Source organism: Trichosurus vulpecula, chromosome 2 (genome assembly GCF_011100635.1).
Source record: "Trichosurus vulpecula isolate mTriVul1 chromosome 2, mTriVul1.pri, whole genome shotgun sequence".
In the NCBI taxonomy this organism is placed as follows: domain Eukaryota; kingdom Metazoa; phylum Chordata; class Mammalia; order Diprotodontia; family Phalangeridae; genus Trichosurus; species Trichosurus vulpecula.
This window is the reverse complement of record NC_050574.1, coordinates 49,361,997-49,380,752: the sequence shown is the minus strand read 5'-3', so window position 1 is coordinate 49,380,752 and position 18,756 is coordinate 49,361,997. Positions and strand designations below refer to the sequence as shown.

At 49.9% G+C, this 18,756-nt stretch overlaps 1 protein-coding gene across 3 annotated transcripts in view; it reads left to right on the top strand.

Annotated features, from left to right (window-relative positions):
- Positions 1-18,756, top strand: part of ATP13A2 (ATPase cation transporting 13A2) — a 38,785-nt gene that overhangs the window by 11,803 nt on the left and 8,226 nt on the right. The window contains exons 2-21 of one of the 3 annotated variants that reach the window (XM_036745218.1): positions 6,700-6,766; positions 6,984-7,151; positions 7,904-7,962; positions 8,210-8,336; positions 8,540-8,616; positions 9,003-9,080; positions 9,440-9,509; positions 10,304-10,438; positions 10,536-10,602; positions 10,924-11,055; positions 11,697-11,852; positions 12,065-12,175; positions 12,283-12,329; positions 13,263-13,451; positions 14,313-14,519; positions 15,322-15,417; positions 15,513-15,669; positions 16,053-16,173; positions 18,107-18,231; positions 18,494-18,654. In XM_036745218.1, coding sequence (XP_036601113.1) covers positions 6,700-6,766; positions 6,984-7,151; positions 7,904-7,962; positions 8,210-8,336; positions 8,540-8,616; positions 9,003-9,080; positions 9,440-9,509; positions 10,304-10,438; positions 10,536-10,602; positions 10,924-11,055; positions 11,697-11,852; positions 12,065-12,175; positions 12,283-12,329; positions 13,263-13,451; positions 14,313-14,519; positions 15,322-15,417; positions 15,513-15,669; positions 16,053-16,173; positions 18,107-18,231; positions 18,494-18,654 — 2,350 coding nt within the window. Of the gene's footprint in view, positions 1-6,699; positions 6,767-6,983; positions 7,152-7,903; positions 7,963-8,209; positions 8,337-8,536; positions 8,617-9,002; positions 9,081-9,439; positions 9,510-10,303; positions 10,439-10,535; positions 10,603-10,923; positions 11,056-11,696; positions 11,853-12,064; positions 12,176-12,282; positions 12,330-13,262; positions 13,452-14,312; positions 14,520-15,321; positions 15,418-15,512; positions 15,670-16,052; positions 16,174-18,106; positions 18,232-18,493; positions 18,655-18,756 lie in introns of all 3 variants that reach the window. The other 2 variants (XM_036745217.1, XM_036745219.1) reach the window with 2 other exon arrangements.

Genomic DNA, 18,756 nt, shown 5'->3' with positions numbered 1-18,756 from the left:
AGACCCTCGTCCCACCTCGGCTGCCAATCCAAAGATCTTATTCTTATCCTTTGAGTCTCCGTTTCTTCCTTCGGAAGAATTCAGTGTTGGATAGGACCCCAGGAACATTCTAGGCCAACTGATAGTGTCATAAAGAGTCCCCTACAAGTAGGCATCCAGCCTTTGCCCAAGGACCTCCTAGGACAGGGGACTTTGGAATAGTTCTCATCTTAGGAAGTCCTCCCTGGCCTGGAGCCCAAATTGGCCTCCCTGCATCTTTCTCCCCTGCTATTTGTTCTGCCCTCTGGGGTCAAGCAGAACAAATCTCATCCCTGTTCTTTATAACAGCCCTGCAGACCCTTGAAGGCAGCTATCGTATCCCCCCTGGATCTTCTCCAGACTACACATTCCCAGCTCCTTTGATTGATCCTTAAATGATAATGGATTCGCCCCCTCTGTAAAATGAGGCCATTGCACTAAATGACCAGACTCTGAATCTGTGATCCCATGTCTCCTTGCCCCACTTTGTCTCCACTCTGGGGGAAATTTGGGGAGCCTGAAACATTGATATGTACTGTGACCCTTGAGTGAAGAATGTAGGGAAGGTCACCGGGCTGGAGGCTGGGAGGGTGGTGAGGACTCCAGAAGCCAATTTTAGCATCAAAGCCCAACTTTTGTGTCCTCTGAACTCTGTGCCCCTCCCCCACTCCCTATCTCCTGGCTTTGTTTGCCATCCTGCCGGGCCAGGCTTTGTTTGGAGAAGGGGTGGGGCTGCCCAGGGCCCAGATCCTGCTCTTCCTTCTTCTCTGTTTTCTCTGACAACCAGTGATGACTGGGAGATGAGAGGAGATGAGCTGCTGCTGCTGCTGCTGCTGCCCAGGGTGGTGAATGAGATGTCCCGTGATCTATTGTCTTATACCTGGAAGAACCTTTAGATATTGCCTGGTCCAGGTGTTCTTAACCCTGGGTCCAAAGATTAGATTTCAGGATATCTGTGAATTTGGATTAGGAAAAAATGATGGTGGTGTAGGGGGCAGGGAACCGTTCTTGTCTTCTCTAGCCTCTAGGTGGAATTTCTCATGTCCTTCAATTATGAGATCAGATGAGCTAGAGCTAATATTTGGAACATGCCTGGCACATAGTAGGCACTTCATAAATGGTTATTCCCTCCCCTCCTTATGAATGTAGGCAACAAGAGCTTACTCTGAGGGGGTCCCTAGACAATTCTCAATCTAGTAGGAAAATGGGATCCCAAGAAGGGGAGAGACTTGGCTAATCAGAGTCAAAGCCTTGTCTCTGCGAGTACCCATGGTTGCAAATCACAAGAGATTGGTTATGCCTGGGGCCAGAAAGTTTGGAAAAGTTGTGAAAGTTTGGTCCTGGTATTCTTGGCCCTCTCTCCTCCTCCGTTAAAATCAGAGTGTTAGAGAACCCTAGAAGACATCTTACCCCAGTACCTCCGTTGAAGAAACTGCAGTCCTCAGAGGTCAGTTAACTTGCCCAAGGTCACACAGCCAGAAAGGAGCAGAGGTGGGATCAGAACCCAGATCTTCTGACTCCCAAGAATTCTTTTCACTACATACACTGTAGGGCCTTCTGGCCTCAGGATAAAGGGTAAGGATTCAGGGCCCATGTGGAAGGAAGTGTATTAGCAGGGCAATAAACAGAACATAGACAATAATTGCCAAAATGCCTATGTGCTTTCCTGTCATTACAGGAAGGCAGTTGGCAGAAAACCAGCGTGCTTAACTCCTGGCATTTGCTGTCAAGGTGAAGGTGACCAGCTGGTGGGAGACTCGCTTCAGGGGGCTTCTGGATACTGAGGCGCAGGCCTTGGTTCCTAAGATAGGAACCCAGCTCTCCCCACTGGACCACACTGCACTACACAAGGCTCCTTCCTAACCCTTAATGTCTTGTGACCTTAGAATAGTCAAGAATTAGGAGGGATCTCAGGACCAACCAATGTTGGAGAAAGAGTCCTCCCTGCAATATAGGCCAACAAGCAGTCATCCAGCCTTTGCCTGAAGACCTCCAAGGAGGCAGCCCATTGCAGTTTGTCCTGACATCAGTCCTAAAGTGACCCCTTGACAGCTTTCCCACCTTGCTCCTGGCTCTGTCCTTTGGGGTCATATGGAACAAACCTTCAGAGAAGTGACCACAGCTCTCAGTGGCATGCTACATTATCCTCTTTCCCAGGCTGATCAGCCCTGGTCCTCCATATGAGCAGAATCCCAGGCCCTTTGCCGTGCTGCTTGCCATCCTCTTAATGTTCCAGCTTCTTAACCTGTGGTGCCCAGAACCAACTGTAATACTGTGCCCACTGTGCACACCCCAGAGTGACCCGCCACCTGTACTCTGACCAGGGCAGACTGTCACCACTTTGAAACTCAGTTTCCTTATATATAAAAAAGGAAAATACCCAACCTACCCTGTTATCGTGAGGATCAAATGTGAGAAGATATCAACCAGTAAGCATTTATTAAACACCTACTGTGTGCCAGGCACTGTGCTAGACACTGAGGATACAAAGACAAAAATGAAACAGCCCCTGCCCTCAAGGAGCTTACATTCTAGAGGGGGAGATAACATGTACATACGTGTGTGTGTATGTGTGTGTATATATATATATATATATATATATATATATATATATATATACACACACTATGTATAAAAAGCTAATATTTACATATATGTATATATACTATGTATAAAAAACTAACATTTATATTGCACCTACTATGTGCTCCACACTGTGCTAAATGCTTTACATTGATTATCCCAGTTAATAATAATCAGCAGTGATAGCAGCAGCTAACATTTATGTAATGATTACTATGTGGCAGGCACTGTGCCGAGAACTTTAAATTATTATCCTTTGAGCTTCACAACAACCCTGGGAGGAAGGTGCTATTATCTCTATTTTACAGATAGGGAAACTGAGGCAGGCAGAGGTGAAGTTGATTTGCCCAGGGTCACACAGCTATGAAGTATCTTGAGACTAGATTTGAACTCGGGCCTTCCTGACTCCACGCTCTATTTGCTGTACCACCGAGTTGCCCACCTTTTTTTTTTTTAATGGAGACCAGCCCATACGAAGGTGTGGTGTTAGGAGGTAGGAATTGGAGCGTTGTATGTGAGGAAAAGCAAGATGGTTAATATGACTATTAATTATATTAAATAATTATATTAATATAAAGTGTGCGAAGAGGATTGATGTTTAATTAGGCTGGAAAGGTGGGTCGGAGGCAAGTTGTGAAGGGAATTAAATGCCAGACCATGGGGGTGGGCATTGGATCGTAGAGGTAGGTAGCTACGGAGCAAAGTAGATAGACTCAGAATCTAGAAGATCTGAATTCAAATCCTGTCTCAGACACTCACTGGCTACGTGACCTTGGGCAATTCACTTAACTCATTTCAGCCTCAGTTTCCTCATGTATAAGATGAGCCTAATAATAGCACCTATCTCCCAAGGTGTTGTGAGGATTAATTAATTAATTAATAAGATTATATATATATCAGGTGCTTTGCAGATCTTAAATTAGCATCACATAAATGTTAGCTGTTACTAATAGAGGAGTCGTTATAGTTATCGAGAAGAGAATAAGCATGTATATAGTACCTACTATGCACTAGGGCCCAGGGGTGGGAAACCTGCAGCCTTGAGGCCACATGTGGCCTTCTAAATCCTTAAGTGTGTCCTTTGGACTGAATCCTTCTAGGTCCTTAAGTGCGTCCTTTTGGTTAAGCCACTCCTTTAAGGAAATGACTTTGGTGGCTTTGGGGAGGCTGAATTGGAAAGGGAAGAGACTGGAGTTAGGGAGGCCAGTTAGGAGGCTATCATGGTAGCCCTGTTGAGGATTGATGAGCACCCAAACTAAGGTGGCGGCCGTGTGAGTGGAAAGCAGGGGACAGTAGTGAGAGATGTTGCCGAGGGAGAAAGGACAAGATTTGACAACTTGGGATGTGTGAGATGTGTGAGGTAGGAGTCAAGAAGGGTTCTTAGGCCGTGAACCCCGGTAACTAGAATGTAGTGCCCTCCACAGAAATAGGAACGTCTGGGATGAATGGGAGAAATGGAGAAAGGGTTTGGAAGGGATGTGTCTGTAAACCATCTAGCATTTTATACACCCAGGGATTATTATGGGTGAGTGTAAAACTCAGGGCTAAGGGAGCCACCTCTGCAGGATTTGACCCTCTTGGGCAATTTTCTTTTTCCTTTTTTCTTTTTTTTTTCCGAGGTGGGAAGGCAGGGCAATTGGGGTTAAGTGACTTGCCCGAGGTCACACAGCTTGGAAGTGTGTCAAGTGTCTGCGGCCGGATTTGAACTCAGGTCCTCCTGACTACTCTCTCACTGCTGTACTTACTATGCCACCTTGCTGCCCCATCACTGCACCACCTAGTTGCCCCTCCCTCTTGGGCATTTGCAGCAGATGTCCCAGTTGGTTTGCCAGTAGTAGGGTTGGATTATATGGAGCTGTCTCAAGTCTTTCACATGGCCTCCTGGTGACTAATAGCATAATTCCTGAGGCCTGTGGTGTGGTCACCAAGTTCTATACTTTGAGGAACTGAGATAGTCATACCTACCTCTAATCTAAGAACAAGGTTTATTTGCATTACGCTTTGCGTTGGGAAACACCCACCCATCCAGGGAAAGGACAAAAGATATGAGGAGACATGTGTCTACCACATATTACCATCATTGGGTCCCACAGACTTGTTCTGGCAAACAAAGGCACGTGGCAGAACTGCCCCTGAGGAAATCAGTCATGTCCATGACCACAGGCCATTTGAAAGGAGGCGGCTGGATACCCTGGGGTTTCATGTCAAGGAAGACAGAGCGAAGCTGGAGGCTTTAACAAATGTGCCCGCGCAGGGCGTGCAGACTCTAGACACCCTGGACTGTGAAACCCTTGAAGGTTAAACATGGGGGCAGGTAGATTTCCTTTGATGATGGTGGCTGTGTTTATGAATCCATTTCTGTCCACCTGGCCATTCTCCCTGTCCTGATGGGAGGTACCCGGACTAACCAGCCTGCATCCTGTGGGTGAGGTAGTCAGTATCTGGTCCCAGAACCGAGTGGCCTCTTGTTCTTGGGCTCATCTCCCCTAGGTGATGGGAGAAGCAGTGTGTTGTTCGGGATATCCCTGGACTGGAAGGCAGAAGAAAAGGCTTTTGGTTCTCTCTCTACTAATTTCCTTTCTCTGGGCCTCAGTTTCCCCATCTGTCAAAAGAGAAAGTTAGATGAAATGATCGCTCTTTTTCCATTAAGCTCTGACCTTCTGGGTCAACATTCTATGCTCTGAGGTTTCTCCCAGTTCTGACATTCTATGTTTTAAGGTCCCTCGGAGTGCCAACATTCTATGCTCCAAAGGCCCTCTCAGCTCTGACTTTCTGCCCTTCCGGAGAGGAAGGTAAAGTCTATATAGAAACATGGAGGAGGTCAGCAGTCTTGAGAGTTCAGGGTGCCACGCTTAGTGGCTTGAGTCCTGGGCTTGCTCTGAAGCGGCCAGGGCTCATGGATTCAGTGATTTGGAGGGGGGAGGAGGGGGAGGAAGGGATTCCTAAGAATGTGGACACAGAGTTCAGAGGACACAAAAGTTGGGCTTTGATGCTAAAATTGGCTTCTGTAGCAACATTTCTTTCCTTTCTCCCCACCCTCCTAGACCTGTGTATGGGAACGTATATATCCTGAAAGGACTTGACAAGGGAAGGAAGGCCTTGGCTCAGGAAAGCTAGGCCTATGAGCTGTGGATGGGCGGTGGGAGGAGCTGACCTGAGAGGAGGTGGGGGGGGCATGCCGGAGAAGTTCCGGGACCATGTTTTGAGGTACAAGCTGATGATCTACAATGCCCTTCAATTCCCAACCCAAAAAAAAAAAATATTTCCAGGTAAGGCCTGGGTGGTGTGGGATAGTAAAAAAGCAACAGATTTGAAGTCAGAAGACCTGGGTTCAAATCCTAGCTCTGATTTCAGGCAAGTTTGTTAATTTCTTGATCCTCAAATGCTTCTTTTATAAAATGACAGGTTTGGACCAGGGGTAGGAAACCTGCAGCCCCGAGGTCACATGTGGCCTTCTAGGTCCTTGGGTGCAGCCTTTTGACTGAGTCCAAGTTTTACAGAACAAATCCTTTTATTAAGAAGATTTGTTCTGCGAAGTTTGGATTCAGTCAAAGGGCCATACTTGAGGACCTACGGAGCCACGTGTGGCCTCGAGGCCAAAGGCTCCTCACCCCTGGCTCTGGACTAAATGTTTTCAGCACCTAATCCTCTGGATTACAGGAGGAAGTTAAATTCCTGGAATCTGGCAACTTTGAGGAACCTTTTCATGAGAAATAAGGGAGAGGGGCAGTTAGGCGGTACATTGGATAGAGCACTGGCCCCTGGAGTCAGGAGAACCTGAGTTCAAATCTAGCCTCAGACATTTACTAGCTGGGTGACCCTGGGCAAGTCACTTAACCCTGATTGTCTCAAAAAAGAAAAAAAGAGAGAGAAATAAGGGAGAGTGGGAGGGAAGAGTGCAGCATCCCTCCCCTGCCCCCACTCACCTACACACTCTTGGGGTGAAGGGGGCATGACTTCTGTACAACAGAACAAGGAGAACAGCCCTCCTGAGCGTTAGCAGGAAGGGAAGGGTGCCAGGGAAGGAGAATTGGGAATTTGGGGAAAGGAGGGGCTGAGGATCAGAGCAATAGGTGGGTTTCCTTGTCGGATCCACAGACTGCGGCTGGACAGTCTCCTGCCCCACTATGGAACTCTGCCACGGAATCCAGCCAAGGCCTGTGTGGTAAGTGTTGGGAGGACTGGGAGAACAAAAGTCTTGGTCTAGGAGAGTCCTTGTTAGCCCCCATCTCCATCACTGGATCCGTTCAGGATGGGGCCTGAGTCAGACTCCCCACCCCCAATCTTACCTTCTTCATAGCCCTCCACCCAGCTCCAAATAAACAGAGCAGCCCCGAGGGCTGGGGGCAGAGAAACCCTTTCCCCAACTCTCTCTCCCCCAGGAGGTGAGCGGCTACCAGCAGAGCCTGTGGCGGACTGGCCTGTGCCATGTGGGGGCCCTGCTGACCGCTGGCATCCTGCTGTTAGTCTTCCGTTGGAAGCCCCAGCTCGAGGTCAAGGCCAAGTGTACCTCCTGCCCCTTACAGCAGGCTGACTGGCTGATCATCAAGGTAAGCCCCCTCCTGCTTGACTGGAAGTCAGTGTGGTAGAAAGTGTGAGATTTGGAGTGGGGGGATGTAGACTTGAACCTCTGCTTTATGGATATGTGTGACTCAGTTTCCCCATCTGTACAAGGAAAGGATTTGGACTAGATTGATCTCCAAGAGCACTCAGGCTTCATGACCTGATTTTATTCAACAGTGGGCAAGCTGTCCCTCACTAAGCCTCAGTTCCTTCATCTGTAAAATGGGGACATAATTTTTCCACTTAAAACCTCACAGAGTGGGTGTGAGAAAAGTGCTTTGTAAACTGTAAAGCTCTTTGAGCCTGGGGCAGGTTTTTAAAAATTAATAATAATCATCATAATCACACATCTCTAGCACGTTGAGTTGGGGAAAGAAAGCCCTTTTCTTTGTAAAGCAAACAAAAGAAGCCCCAGCCCCTTCGTGGATGTACAAGTGATATTGGCATTCTTAGTAAAGAGTTCTGCCCCCGTGGAGGAATCAGGTTGCTAGGAACCAGTGGTTGGTGAAGGTGTCAGCCAGTGGCCGTGGTGGTTGGTGAAGCCAGTGGCCAGTGGCCGTGGTGGTTGGTGAAGCCAGTGGCCAGGGGGGTAGTGAAGGTGTCACAGGCCCGTGGCCATGGTGGCAGTGAAGGTGTCAGTCAGTGGACGTGGTGAAGGTGTCGGCCAAAGACAGGAGGGGAGATCAGCACTGGGAGGGAGGATATCCCGACGCCCAACATCAAGGATTTTGTATTCTAGGATCAGTTTGGGCAACTTTTCACCACCCAGGTGCAAACTGAGGTTGTCAGTGAGGGCAGGTGAGGAGAATGAACATCCCTTCCCCCTCCCCCAGTGAATCCCCCTCTAAGAATCCCCCCCCAATAATGAGCCTTCCTCCCCTCCCCCCAAATTTTGGGGCTGTTTTGGATGACTTTGAAATGAGCCATAAGGGCTCACCCTCCTTCTAAAAGCCCCAGCCCCCTTCTGCCTCAGCCTTCCCAGCAGTTCCCCACCCCAGGCCCCTCCCAAGGGTAAGGAGGTGCCAGGAACTTTCACCCTCCACAGCCTGAACCAGCTCCAGGAAGGCCAATGGGACTGGAGGCTGGAAGAAGATGGAAGGAGCCACATGGCAGTGGGAGTCTCGCAGGAGAAAGCCTGGAGAGACACCATCCAGCTGTACAGGAAAGAGGAGGTAACGCCTGGCCTCTCTCCTATCCAAGTCCCCTGCCCCATCTCCTCCCCCTCCCCCCTTGCCTCCTGCTCCCTGGTTTACCTCCCTCCTTTGCCCAGAACCCAGTCCCTCCAGCCCCCTCCCCACCCTGTTCTTTTAGGGCAGGTTCCCCACCCCTGTTCTAGGGTCTCTGGTGCAGCTTCTATCCATCTCTCCTCCAGCAGAACATCCTTCGGTACTATGTGTTTGAAGGGGTGAGATACATATGGATTGAGGCCCAGCAGGCCTTCCGCTGTGTCAGGTAAGTCTAGGATTGTGGGCCCGAGCTGATCAAGGGTTAAGGAGCAAACCATGGGATAGAACAGCCAGTGCAGAGGGGCCTGGATTGTAGTGAGAAAGAACGTTGGAGCAAGAAGACCTGAGTTTTAATCTTGGTTTCCTAGTTATGTGACCTCAGCCAGGTCTCTTAATGCCTCTGGGTCTCAGTTTTCTCATCTGAAAAATGGGCGTCTTAAACTTGGGCCCCCACTTACCTCAGACGTGAGGAAAGTACTTTGTGAACCTTGAATTGTCCCAGAAACAAGAGCTGCTGTTTTTAGTGATGTACCTGCAAACTGGGGATGGGTATTATCGGTGGCCTCTAGAGTCTGGGCCTTGACTCTCTCTTCCTCATACCTCTCCCTTCAGTGTGCTAGACGAGACCAGGACCTGTGAAGACCTTCATCATTCCAGCACTGGACTCAGCCCCCAGGACCAAGACATAAGGTAGGCTTCCCCACTCCCATCTGCACTGAGCTTTGCTTTCTATCTTAGTAAACAGGGATTTTGTGCCACTGAGATGGTAGCATGATATAAGATGGAAAAGACACCAGATTTGGAATCTGAGAACCTGGATTCAAATCCTACCTTTACAGCTTACTAGTTCTGTGACATTGGAGAAGCTGCTTTCCCTCTATGGGCCTCAGTTTCTTCATCTGTAAAGTGAGAGGGTTGGATTAGATGGTCTCCGAGGGCCCTTTTAGGTCTGGATCTAGAATCCAGGAACACTTCATGGTCATTATCAAGGGGGCAGGGCAGGGTGGGGATGGTCACATTGTCTTTGACTTTCCCCTTCTTTCCTACAGAAAGGCAGTATACGGCCTTAATCTGATCGATGTGCCGGTCAAATCGTACTCTCGACTTCTGGTGGATGAGGTAGGAGCCAGCCCTACCCAGGGAGACACAGTGGCCTGGTAGGAAGGACACGGATTAGGAGCAGAGCTCATCCCAGCTCTGGCCTTGACTAGCTGAGTAATGTTAGGACCGGTGTTTGTCCTCCCTGGGCCTTGGGCCACCACCTTGTAACATGAGGTTGGTAATGAGTTCCACCCAGCCTACGATAGACAAGGGAGGGAAAGCAGTGACCCATAACGGCCTAGGAAGTCACGTATCAGTTCCAGACTTTGACCTTGGGAGATGCTTTCCCTTTCTGGTGATCACTTTCCTCTTCTAAAGTAAGGACATTGGATTGCTCCCAATCCAGGAGGCCCTTTGTTGCTCATGCCGCATTTATCCCTCTTAATTCCTGCTCATTCTTGAAGGCCCAAATGCTACTTCCTTCAGGAAGTCTTCCTTGATTGCGCTGGTTGGTAACAAACTTCCGGCTTAGACCTCGCCATGGTCTTGGTTTTGTGCCTTTCTCTGATCTCATGATATTGCGAAATCCGTTTCTCTTTTGTCTCCGTCTCATCCCTCTGCTCGACTGTGAACTCCCTGAGAGTAGAGGCCATCACCTGTTTAATCTTTCGTATTTCTCCTGACTCCTAGCACAGGGTTTAATAAATGCTTTTGGAATGAGTATTTGAAGGGCAGGAAGCTGGTTTTCCTGACCTGCTGGGGTTGAGTTCTGGAGTCCCATTGCTGCCCCCTGATGGCTGAAGATAGAGCTCGCACTTGGCTGTTCTGTGGTACCTAAGCCACCACTCTGTTCTGCCTCTCTTCCCAACCAGGTGCTGAATCCATTCTACATATTCCAGGCTTTTAGCATCATTCTGTGGCTTTGGGACGCCTACTACTACTATGCCGGTTGCATCTTCCTCATCACCATTATCTCCATCATCCTGGCACTCCACGAGACCAGGAAGGTGGGTGCCAGGTTGTGCTTGGAGAAGCAGGCAGTAGGGGGAGGAAGGTGGGCGTTGGAGAGCTCCTGATGCCGATTCTCTCCCTTTTCGTGTTCAGCAAAGCAAGACTCTGCAAAACATGGTGAAGATGACTGTGAGCGTGATGGTGCGCCGAGCTGGCGGAGGTGAGAGGGCCGCCAGAAAACCCTGGTCCCCAGGATTCAGATCAGCTCAATAAGCTTTTAGGACATGCCTGCTACAGGCTAAGCACTGTTCTAGGGACTGGAGATGCAAAGACAAAGCAAAACCTTGCCTTCATGGTGTTTACACTCTACTGGGATGGGAGGGAGCCAGTGAAGGAAGCATCAGGGAAAGAGGATTCAGGGAGCTTTGTATCTCCGCATTGTTGCTCCTGCCTTCTCTCATAGTGCTCTGAAAACGTGGTGTGGTGGGACAAAAGGGAGTGGGTGGGAGGGGAAGCAGAACTAAAGTACCCACCCCTGTAGAAAACGTGCTGGTCAATTCCACGGAGCTGGTGCCCGGAGACTGCCTGGTACTCCCTGCCGATGGTGGGCTGGTGCCCTGTGATGCTGCCCTCCTGTCAGGAGAGTGCATGGTCAATGAGAGCATGCTGACAGGTGAGGAGGGCCCTGACCTACCCCCAGCCCACAGAGCGGGGAAACACACTGTCCCCTAAGCACCCTGCCTTTTCCCTGCCAATTCCTGGAGGAACAGAAGAGTGTCAGGAGACAAATTAAGAGTATGTCAGAGCTGGGAGGGCCCTTAGAACACAGAATGTCAGAGCTGGGAAAGCCCTTAGAGATCCCTAGTCCAAGACCCTCATTTTATGAATGAGGAGACAGACAAGAAAGGCAAGTAACTTAGTGGCAGAGCTGGGCTCGGGCCCAGATCTTCTGATTTCAAATCTATTGCCCATCTTCTATGCCCGGTGTACCTTGGGGGAAACCAAAGGGATACACTGGAGGGAGGGATAGGGTGTGGGCTGAGTTTTCTTTTTCTCTGTCTTCTTTCTTTGTCTCTCTGTATTCTTCTCTCTCCCTTCTCCCTCTTTCTGTCTCTCTCTCTGTGTCTCTCTTACTCTTTGTCTCTCTGTCTCTTTCCTTCTCTCTTCTTCTCTCTTTCTCTCTGTCTCTCTCACTCTCATTCTCTTCTCTGTATCTTTCTTTGTCCTCTCTCTTTGTCTCTCTCTTTGTGTCTGTCTCTCCTCCCCCTTCCCTCTCTTTCCCCTCCACACACACACAGTCATCATCTCCCACAGGGGAGAGCACCCCAGTGATGAAGACCCCACTCCCTAGTGGTCCCACTCCCTACTCCCCTGAAGAACACCGCCGACACACACTCTTCTGTGGGACACTAGTGTTGCAAGCCAGGGCCTACATGGGAGCTGATGTCTTGGCGGTGGTGACCCGGACAGGTATGAGGGGGAAGGGAACCCTCCATCCACAATGGGGGACACTTGCGTGGGCAGCCCACCAATAGCAAAAGAGCTTAGGGGAAGCTGCCTCTTTCCTCCCCATGCTGTGGCTGGTACCCAACTCTCCTCTTTGGTCAAGGTCGGAGTGGGGAGGGCACAGTGGTATTTGGGCAGGACCAGAGTCAAAGTCCCTGACTCTCACCCCTGTCCAGGATTTTGTACAGCGAAAGGAGACCTGGTTAGCTCCATCCTCCATCCCAAACCCATCAACTTCAGATTCTACAGGGATGCCCTGAAGTTTGTATTCTTTCTCTTTATCCTGGGTAAGTGGCCTGGCCTCTGAGCTCCCCCTCTATTTGCTTCCTCCCTACCCGCCCCCAGCTCAATCTCATTGCCTCTCTTTGGTCTCTCCTCTTCTCCCCTCCCCTAGCTGCCATAGGCACCATCTACAGCATCGTGATCTTAATCCGAAACGAGGTGAGATATTTTGGGGGAGGGGGACAAGGCTGGGATATACTTGGGCTCCTTTCCCAGTCTGGGTTCCAGTTGCCTCAGAAGGTCCAAATCAGTCCAGGGCCACCATCTTTTGCCCCTCCCATCACCACTACCCCCAGCCATGCCTTTCTCCTCTTCAATATTCTTTTTTTCTCAGTTAATTAATTAATTTTAGTTTACAATGCTCAGTTCCACAGGTTTTTGAGTTCCAAATTTTCTCCCCCTCCCTCTCCTTCCCCCTCAGCCCCCCCAAGACAGCATGCAATCTGACACAGGTTCTATATATACCTTCACATTTTCCCAATAATCAAGTTGTAAAAAAGAATTATAACCAATGAAATGAACCGTGTCTTTCTCAGTGTTCTTGTTCCTCCAGAGATGCCTCTTTTTATGAGGTAGTCCAAACCGGGTTCGTGACAGCTGTCTCATGCTTTTTTTGTGTCCCTTTCCTGGACCCTGCTACCACCCCACAGCCCACCCTTTCTCCCTTGTTCTAGGGGCCCTATGAAGCCCCAGCCATTTTCCCAAGGGGAGAGTACTTTGGGGCCCCTATGAACATGGGGACAGGGATTGAGAATAGGTCCCTCCTCTATCTTCTTACCTGCCCTGTTAGATGCAGAACCCCAGGGACAGAAAGAATATGGAATCTGGAGTCCTATAACCTGGGTCTACTGCTTACTGGCCATGTGACCTTGGGAAGTAATATCTCCTCTCTGGGCCTCAGTTTCCTCATCTTTAAAGCTAGAGGATTAGATTAGTTGATGTCGAAGGTCGTCTCTAGATCTTGTGTTATGAACATACCTGTACTTTGAGATCTGAATCCAGAAGGAAGGAAAGGCAAGAGCAAAGGGGAGGCTGGGGGTGGGATCAGCCCCTGCCAGGCGCTCACACTTGAGCCACCTACCTGTCCTCCAGGTAGCAATAGAGGAAATTGTAAAGCGGTCCCTAGACCTGGTGACAGTGGTGGTACCACCAGCACTCCCAGCCGCCATGACAGTTGGCGTCATCTATGCCCAGAATCGCCTCAAGGAACACAAAATCTTCTGTATTAGCCCGCCTCGCATCAACCTGGGGGCCAAGCTGCGGCTGGTCTGCTTTGACAAGGTAGGAGGCTGGAGTCCAGGTCTGGGAAGGGGGGTGGGGCGGGGTGGGAGCAGATGAAGTATGGCTAATCTAGTCAACATTCATTAGGCACCTGCTGTGTGTAGGGGGGGAGGGGGACCTGTAGTATTTAACTCTGAGGCTGCTTGTGAAAGATCGGAGGGTGATGGTGAAAGGAATGAACTTAGGCATCTTAAAAGCTTCAGAGAAGTGGCAGATGTTGGAGTTATCCGTATTATAATTGTTACTATTGCAGATTTAGATAAGATGCTGTCTCTGCCCTCGTTGCTTATCACAGTCTATGATGGGACTATAACAAAGACATTTAAAAGTGAAGCTCTATCTCTGAGGGCTCTCCCAGTTCTGACATCCTAGGTTCTAAGATCCCTTCCAGTCCTCACATTCTAGATTCTAAGGCCCTTCTCAGCTTTGATATTTCCTGCTCTAAGGTCTCTTACAACTCTTACATTTTTCATTTTAAGGCTTATTCTAGTCCTGAAATTCTCCGTCCTATGTTCCCACCTAATTCTGACATTCTAGATTCTAAAGCCCCTCCCAGCTCCCAGCTCTGACATTTCTATGTTCTAAGTTCCCTCCGTGCTCTGACCCTCTGTGTTCTAAGATTCTCCCTTCCCGGCCTACCTCTGACAGTCTCTGGTCCACATGTTCAGCGTGAACTCTGAGGAAGGAAGGCTCATTTCTTACCTGGGTAGTGGGGTACACTTAACAGCTGCTCCTTACTGGGCAAGTCAGTTCTCCTCAGTTTTCTCATCTGCAAAATGGAGGCCATAATTCTCTCACTTTCCATCTCATTTAATCATGAGCATGAAATTCTGATCTTCCCAATCCCCCACCCCTCTCCAGACAGGCACATTGACAGAGGAAGGCCTGGATGTTTGGGGTGTTCTCCCCCTGAAAGGTCACGATTTCCTGTCCCTGCTCCCAGACCTGAGGCAGCTCCACGGAGGTCCCCTGCTCACTGCCCTGGCCTCCTGCCATTCCATCTCCTTGCTAAATGACCAGCCCATTGGTGACCCCATCGATCTCAAAATGGTGGAATCTACTGGCTGGGTAAGATCGATCTGTCCACCCTGTGTTCTCTGTCTCTGTGTAGGCCCATCTCCAGCCAGACCAATAAGAAGGGATTGAAGGGTTGAAGGGGAGACAGGCCCCTCTTCTGTCTAGGAAGCAAGAGGTTGATTTTATTTTTAATTTGGAAAAGCATTTGATTTGGGGTCAGGATGCTTGAATTTGAATCCTGGCTCTCTCTGCTGCTTCCTAGCTGTGTGGTCACAGGAAAGTCATTAACCTCTTGAGGCTCATCCATAAAATGGGGTTACTGACAGAGGCTGAGCTAAAGTTCTTCTGTACCTTTAAGCTTAGATAACTCTGGGGACATAAACAAGATAGAAGCATGCTGTCAATGGAATATGAAAGCAGAAACCTTATTTTTTAAGATGCTTTTCCAACTTGAACTTGTAGGCATTTTCAATTCTCTGAAGGATCTAAAGAAGAAATAAAAATTCACGAGCCCAAAATTAACCACAAAAATTACATTTTTTTTAAAACCAGAAACAACTTTTAAGCAACCAGCTTTGATAGGTCACCTCCAGGGGACTCTCTTGTAAACCCCCCCCAAAATTATTCAAGCTTAGCTGCACAGGGATTTGTGACCATCCCCTCCAAAAGGATTGTTCTAATGAAGGCCTGGTGCACTTTAAACACTGCAGAAAAGGGAGCTGTTATTATTCGTTCGTTTCTTATCATCATCTCCATCATTAAACGTCCTCCATTCCATCGTCTGTCACAGCCAGTGGGGGAATCTCCACGTCCAACCCCAAGCCTTCCTTAATCCCTTTTGCCTGCTTCCCAGTTCCTCGAAGAAGAGGGATCAGAGACCTTAGTGTTTGGGACCAAGGTCATGGCTGTGATGAAGCCCCCACCCCCAGAGGAGCAGCTTCAAGGGACAGTAAGCTGGGCAGGTTGGCTGGAGGCTGGCTGGAGGGGGGAGGGGTGGGGAGGGATCCAGGGCCATGCTTATTTTCCTTCTCTTGTCCCGTGCAGGAGCCCCTGGGGCCCATCGGCATCCTCTGCCGATTCCCCTTCTCATCAGGCTTGCAGCGGATGAGCGTGGTGGTCGTGCGGCACAGGAGAGCCCCTCCCGAAGCTTACATGAAGGGGGCCCCTGAGATGGTGGCTAGTCTCTGTGCTCCAGACACAGGTGAAATGGACCATTACCACCACTGCCCCCACCTCTGCTGCCTCCTCCTGAGCCCTTCCAGGCTCCACAGGATTTGTGATCCAGAGCACAGGGCCAAGGAAGAGAATATATTCCCTCTCGGTGGATTCTCAGGCCCATCCTATAGTGAATGGTAGAAAACCAGGCCTTGAGGTTTGCCCAAGTATCCCTAGGGTCCAGGGTCAAAGGCCACTGCTGTTCCCCAAATCCTCGCCCCCAACCTAAGGGCCTCAAATCATAGTTTTAATCACTCTTAATCCTTCTTAATCCACCATGCCCCCTCGAAAGAGTATATAATCCCTGTCCACCTTGCCAGGCTATGTAGCCTGTGCCCCTAATAATGCCAGTCACCCCTCTTTCTACAGTGCCTCCAGATTTCTCCCAAGTACTCCAGCACTATACGTCAGATGGATTCCGGGTTCTGGCCCTGGCCTTCAAGTCCCTGTTCATTCCTCCCACTTTGGAGAAGGCTCAGCAGCTGGCTAGGTGGGAGACCCCAAGAAACATTCCCTACGCCTCCTTTCTTGAAGCCTTCCATTGATCTGTGATCTCCCAAGGATGGGCAAGCTTTCATTCATTGCAGATTTCAGCCCCTTCTTCAGATTTGCCTGTGATCCCTGTCTAAATCTACCCCCTGCCCCACAGGCCTTTCCCTGGTGCTTTTGTCTAGGACTCATGTTACTGATCTGTCAGATGATGGCGGTTGAACTTGATGACCTCTGAGATCCCTTTGGGGCCCAGGTAGTGATCTGACTATCCATCTAATCCCATCTCCTCATTTTATAAAGGGGAGAAACTGAGGCCAAGAGAGGAAACTCTCCAGGGTCTTTCCCAGCCCCGAGTCCTGGAATCTGGCATTTTGTGGCCTGAGAATGCCGTTCTTGGGCTATTTGTCTGTCCTCCCCTGTTCTTATTAAATCATCGGCTTGCCTCCTTTTCTGTCCATTCACACGTGGCCGTGCTTCACGATAGCACAAAGATAGCAGGACCTGCCTGCGCCGGCCCATGCCTGCCGTGCCCTTTTCCTTTGCCCAGAGCTCACCCGCGGGCTCCGTTGCTCGGAGATCATGGCACGTCATGATGCTCAGCCAGATAACCCCTCAGGAGAGCAGAGACTTTCCAAAGAGGAGCCTCGGGGGCCAGTAGCAAAGAAAGCTGCCGCCCGATTCCCCAGACTCGGCCCGTGTCGGCAGCGGCCATCCCGGCTCTATAGATACGCTCGAATCGATGCTTTGTCATTCATTCGTTCATTCATGAGGCAGTCAGAGTGAAGGTTTGTGTTCACATCTGGCTCTGTCACCGACTGCCTGGACAACCCTTGGCAAGCTGCTTCACTCTCTGGGCCTCAGTGTCCTCGTCTGTCAAAGAAGGAAGCTTTGCTAGATGACTTTGGAGGTCTTTTCCAACTGGAAACCTCTGGTCATGTGTTCCTGCACCACCTCTCTTAATGGCGGCTAGGTGGTGCAGTAGCTAGCGCTCTGGGCTGGGAGTCAGGAAGACCTGAGTTCAGATCCTACCTCAGACTGACTCTGCGACCCTGGGCGAGTCACTTAACTTCTGTTTGCCTCAGTTTCCTCAGCTGTAAAATGGGGATCTTCATAGCAGCTCCCAGGGTCACTGTGAGGATCAGATGAGATAACATTTGTAAATTATATTTACTTGGCACAAAGTAGATAGTTTTCTCATCTGTTAATGAGAAGGTCAGACTGGATGAGCTCAGTTCTGGATCTGGGGTCCATGTGGTCTGGCTCAGTCTCCATCTGCAGCGTTTGTCCATTATGTTTAGTAATATAGGTACTAAGAGGCAGTGTGGTTAAGTAGAAGCTCTGAGTTCAAATCTTGACTCTGCTAGCTGTTTACCTTTAGCAAGTCATTTTAGCCAACAAATATTTATTAAGCTTGTACTATGTGCCAAGCACTGTGCTCAGCGCAGAATTGAAAGGGCCTGTGCCCTCAAGGACCTCACCTTCTGTTGGGGAAGACAGTGAGTGCAGAATAAAGTGAATGCCAGGTATTTTGGGGAGAGGGGACTCTTCCAGGAGGGGAAAGGGCTGGAAAAAGCCTCAGGAAGAAGGTAATGCTTGAGCCAAGCCCTCAGTTTCCCCATCTGTAAACTCTGGGGCTTGGCCTCAAGAATCTGTACCCAACAAGCCCGGGAGGGAGTTCCAGATGGAGACACTGAGACCCAGGAAGGTAGTATTTCGTTGTTTTCTTAGTGCTTAGGGCGGTGCCTAGAATGTAGTAGGTGATTAATAAATGCTTACTGACTGAGATCACACTGCTAGCAGGTGTCAGAAGCAGGATTTAAGGCAGGGATGTCTGACTTCGGGACCCTTGTGCTCCTTCCTTATGTCATGGAGAGGCTCTGGGCCCCTCTGAACTTTGCCCTCAGGCTGATTGTCCCCTCTTTCCACCCCAGGACAGAAGTGGAGAGTGGGATGACTCTGCTGGGCCTCCTGGTGATGAAGAATGTGCTGAAACCAGAGACGGCGCCTACCATCTGCATCCTCCGCAGGGCCAACATCCGTACTGTCATGGTCACAGGTGTCCAAAGGCAGGGGCCCAGGGAGGGTTCTGTGGGGCAGGAAGCAGGAGAACAGCAGCCCCCGTGGGATTTGGGGCATGAGGGAAGGGCTCCCCATTTAGAGCCTGGGAAGCAGGCCCCAAGGATTTTGTTTAGCTCATCTGTAGCATGGGCAGGGACCGATCTCTCATTGGTTCCCTCCTCGGAGCCAGCCTGAGGGCAGCTAGTGGTCCTGGGGACTTCAGCTGCCTCTGGCCAACCCTGCCTTCCTCCCACCCCCAGGTGACAACATGTTGACTGCTGTTAATGTGTCTCGGGCCTGTGGCATGGTGAGGCCCCAGGAACCAGTAGTGTTTGTCCATGCCTCAGCCCCTGCCCATGGCAAACCAGCTTCCATCCAATTCATCCCCTCCGAGCACTCCCCAGGCAGGGAACAAACTGAGGTAAGTCTTAGGACAGTCCCAGCTTTCTTCCTTCCCTAAGCTGATGTTCTGGAAAGAAGCATGCCCAGGAGCAGGGGGGTGGGCTTTATGACTTCCCAGGGC